Source organism: Meleagris gallopavo, chromosome Z (assembly GCF_000146605.3).
Source record: "Meleagris gallopavo isolate NT-WF06-2002-E0010 breed Aviagen turkey brand Nicholas breeding stock chromosome Z, Turkey_5.1, whole genome shotgun sequence".
Taxonomy (NCBI): domain Eukaryota; kingdom Metazoa; phylum Chordata; class Aves; order Galliformes; family Phasianidae; genus Meleagris; species Meleagris gallopavo.
This window is the reverse complement of record NC_015041.2, coordinates 63198155-63202190: the sequence shown is the minus strand read 5'-3', so window position 1 is coordinate 63202190 and position 4036 is coordinate 63198155. Positions and strand designations below refer to the sequence as shown.

The following is a 4036-nucleotide window of genomic DNA, read 5'->3' as shown; positions in this document are numbered from 1 at the left end:
TTTGATGCTGTCTTTGGCAGAAGGAGCAGGCTTGCACCCATCCATGGCTTGCTCCCCTGTGTTCCCCTGTGGGACCAGCCAACGCCTTGCCTTGTGGGTCTGGGGTCTGCAGTGTCCTCTGCTCCCCTGCCTGTGGCTGAGGCTTGGCCCAGCTTTCTGGGGTGAGGCTCATTTTGTTTTTCCCAGCAAGGAATGGGTTGGCACAGTCAGCAGCTCTTCCCTTTTCTGTTCAGGCCCTGCAAAGAGGCTTTTTTGTTTCTCTGTGTGAGTGCTGCTTCCTTTTTCCAGCTTTCCTCCTGCACAGGCTCGCCTGCCCTGGCAGCACATGCGTGCATATGTCTCGGCAGCAGCAGAGCGCGCTGCTTTCTGCCGGGGTGACAGAATCCTTCTCACCCACCCACTGCGTGCAGCACGTTTCAAGCCTCCCCGCTAGGAACTTTTGTTTCCACTGTCTCTGAACTAAGCATCTGAGATCTGTGCCCACCCTGAACCACATGGGTGAGCTGTGCTGGTTTATCCAGAGGAGCCATTCAGCGCTATCTCCAGACTGCAGGGCTGCTGCCGCTGTGCCCGTCCCGCTGCATCCTGAGCCCTTTGGGGTTGCCTCCTCCTGCAGGCACCAGGGCAGCTCTGCAGGGTGTTGCCGCTCCAGTTTCCCCCGTATTTCTGGCATTTGTGGCCCAGGGAGAGAGGCTAGAACAGCTGTTAGACTGATGACGGCATTAAGTTGAGCAGGTCGTGGTCTTTTGGTGCAAGGGTCCTGTGGCAGCCCTGTGGGTTAGCAGGGCGAGCACTGTTGAGGGGTTGTACTGGCAGCCTGTACAGCTGCAGTTTTGGTTGTTGTGGCAAACATGGCCATGTAGTGGTAGGGAATATGGAGGTTGTGAGGATACGTTGTGTTGTTGAGGTGCACTTGACCGCTTTGTTCCCTGCAGCTTTTTGCAAGCCTCACCTTTTGCTTCGTTTGAAAACTTGTTTCCTGTTTGTACAAACCACATTGGCTCCTCTGCTCTCTGTGCCTGCGCAGGGCTTTTCCTGTGCACCTTTTGTTTGAAGCCGAGCAGAAATGTTTCAGTGAGAGACATTGGGGTGGAGGGAAGTGGGGGAGGGACGGGATGATGGCATAGCTGATTTCTTGTTTTTTTCTTTTTTATCTCCCTCTCTTGCCCAACCATGGCTTCTTAAGTCCTCCTTTAACGATCACTGAGCTGTTTGGATGCTAGGTGGTGCTTTTGCATCTTCTGTCAGGTTCTGGCAGTTGCTTTTTCAAGTTTTCTAAGTGTTCTTTAGCTAAAAATGTACAGCAAAGCTGGAAATGAGGGTGCTGTGATGGAGCAGTGTGACTGAATCCCAGAGATGCCCACCTACAAGGCCTGGGCTATACGTGTTGCTGAGGTTGCATGTCCACACTGCTCTGTCACACACGTGTGCCTTTGGCTAGGACTCAACACACAGCAGTAAGCCCATTGTCAGGCAGGCATCTGGAAGGGAAGCCGAAGAGTCTGAAGGAAGAGAACCAGGCTGGAAAGTTGACACGGTGAGCACACACAGGTGCAGCATTAGCTGATGGGACAGCAGCCACAACAAACTTCGCGTGTTTTCCTGGCATGGTTCTTGCCCTGGGTCAGAGTCACTGGGTAATGCTGACCTCAGGGACACTCACTGCCCAGGTGGCCGAAGTGCAGCCAAAATGGTTTGAAACGAGACTGGACCTCACTGCTGGAGGTGGAGTGTGTGTGCACTTTCGGTTTAATGCTTGTCCCAGTAGATAAGGAGTGGGCAGCATCAGTTTGTGTGGGTGGCATTTTCCTGCTGCTCATTGCCAGTGTGTGGCTTTGTGAGTTGCAGGCTTGTTTGTTACAACCATTCTGTATTTGAAGATAACTCGCCCAGACTTTCATATTTTGCTGTTCCTACTGACACCAGTGAAGTGTATTGGCCGGGTGCTTTGCATCCCACTGACTTTAGAAGCAACTGCCTCACTGCTAGAACAGCAAAAACTGTACTTGAGGAGCTCTCGCTGCCTTGGTTATTGGAGCAGTGCTGACTGGAACATGTACTATATTTAAAGCTGATTTCATTAAGATAAGGAAGGGAGTGTTATTACTGGTAATTTCTCATCAGCCTCTTTTCCAGCTTCCAAGCCTGCTAACTCTATCTTCTGCATCTGGCGCTCATCATGACTGCATTTTGTTGCCCATCCTTTCCTTTCTCCAGCCTGTTGGATGAGGTGAGGAAAAGCTCTCCTGCTCCAGGTGAGCCAAGGGGAGGTCTGGTACCGCTCAGCCAAGTTATGCAGCTTTTGTCCCCCTGCTGCACCCGCCCTGGGCACAGCTGCTGTGTGCTTGGCTGGGGAGCTTGCTGCTGCTGGTGGGGCCATCACTGTTTTGCAGGAGGCACGGTGGGGTATGATGCCTTGTAACCCGTGTCCCTCCTGCCCAGATTCCTCCCAGAGCTGTGTCTCCCACTGCCGCAAGGTCACTATTGGGGTCACCAGTGATAAATTACCTTTTTGTGGAGAGCGGCGTGTTGGACCTGGAGTTTCTCCACTGCTGTTGTGGGAGCTCAGGCATCCCATGAGCTGCTTTGTGTGTGCTGCAAGTGGTTTTCAGTTGTACACGCTGGCTTTGGCACAGATTGATCTGGTGGTTTCAAAACTGCCACTGTTGAAACTGAGTGTGGGAACTGCCAACCTGTATGCAAATTTGGGTACGTCTTTAATTTTATTTTTAACAAGGCATAAGTAATGGGCACAGTGACAGAACACTGAAAATATCTGTAAGGAAAAAACAACAAAAGGGGGTTTTGTTTGCTGTGCACGTGTCCAGCTTCGGCGCGATCTGCTCTGTCAGCAGGAGAGCAGGGCTGTGTCCCAAGTGCCTGGTTCTTGCACCGCATGACATGAGGGCAGCATTCCCCTTCCCCAGATACTGCTGGAGAGAGCATGGCTGTGTGGCTGCAGTGCAGACAGGAGGGTTTTTGGGAACCACCAAGCTTCTGTGGGTCCATTTGGGTCTGGCAGCACAGGACTGAGCATTTGCAGGCTTGCCCTGAGTGCTGAGGTGTGGTTGCTTCGGATGCAGTGGGCCCCAGCTTCACACCTCCACGCATCAATGGGATTTCCTTTGGATCCAAACCTGTGTTTAAAAGTAATAATGAATGCCTGCACATTAAGAATGTGTGCCCAGAGAAATAAGTGGTGCGTGGCCGTCAGGATGTGCTAACTGGCTTTGTGCTGTGCCTTCCTTCCAGTTGGACCGCTGCGTGTGGAGTTCTCCCAGCCTGTGAACCTGGAGGAGGTGGCGAGCACAAACCCTGAGGTCAGGGAAGGAGGTCGTTTTGCTCCAAAGGACTGCAAGGCTCTGCAGAAAGTAGCAATCATCATCCCGTTCCGAAACCGAGAGGAGCATCTGAAGTACTGGCTCTATTACATGCACCCAATTCTTCAAAGGCAGCAGCTAGATTATGGAGTGTATGTCATCAACCAGGTAAGATGCAGAGGACGCGAGGCTTTTAACACTTACGGCAGTGCTCCCTGGAACAGAGGAGTGGCTGCTCTATCCTGATGTCAGTGGGCTGATGGGCAGGGATAGAGATGCTGTAAAAACGAAGCTGAAGCACAACACGTGGAATATGAGCAATTTTTCTCTGATGGTTTTGATGGAAAACGTGAGGTGTTTTGCTCCCATCCAGCCTGGCTTATCCTGAAGAGGTTCAAGTTGTTCAGAAGGAAAAGAATTCCTAGTAGCACAACCCAAATGAAGTGTTCCTTTCTCACATCTGCCTCAGGAATTGTGTGCAGAGATCTTTAAGGTGACCAGGCAGCATTAATACCTAATCCTGGGAATGGTGTAAAAGTGTAGGGTTTCACTCACTTCTTTAAGCAGCTTTTGCTCACGTTAGTAATAGCACACAGTGTCAGGATGGACAAATCAAAGGGGCTGCAGTGCAGCAGGTAAGTGGTCATCTTGGAGGAAACAGCAGAAAAGGAACAATCGGTGGAGTTCTGGGTTTTGGTTTTTTGTTTTCTTTTTTC

At 51.2% G+C, this 4036-nt stretch overlaps 1 protein-coding gene across 2 annotated transcripts in view; it reads left to right on the top strand.

Annotated features, from left to right (window-relative positions):
- The first annotated feature begins 61 nt into the window (after nt 1–61).
- B4GALT1 (beta-1,4-galactosyltransferase 1) overlaps nt 62–4036 on the top strand; it is a 10404-nt gene continuing 6429 nt past the window's right edge. Inside the window, exons 1-2 of one of the 2 annotated variants that reach the window (XM_010726183.3) lie at nt 62–2255; nt 3253–3488. In XM_010726183.3, the coding sequence (XP_010724485.1) occupies nt 2180–2255; nt 3253–3488 (312 nt within the window). In that variant the 5' untranslated portion in view covers nt 62–2179. Of the gene's footprint in view, nt 2256–2370; nt 2710–3252; nt 3489–4036 lie in introns of those variants that run through there. The other variant, XM_031557395.1, reaches the window with a different exon arrangement.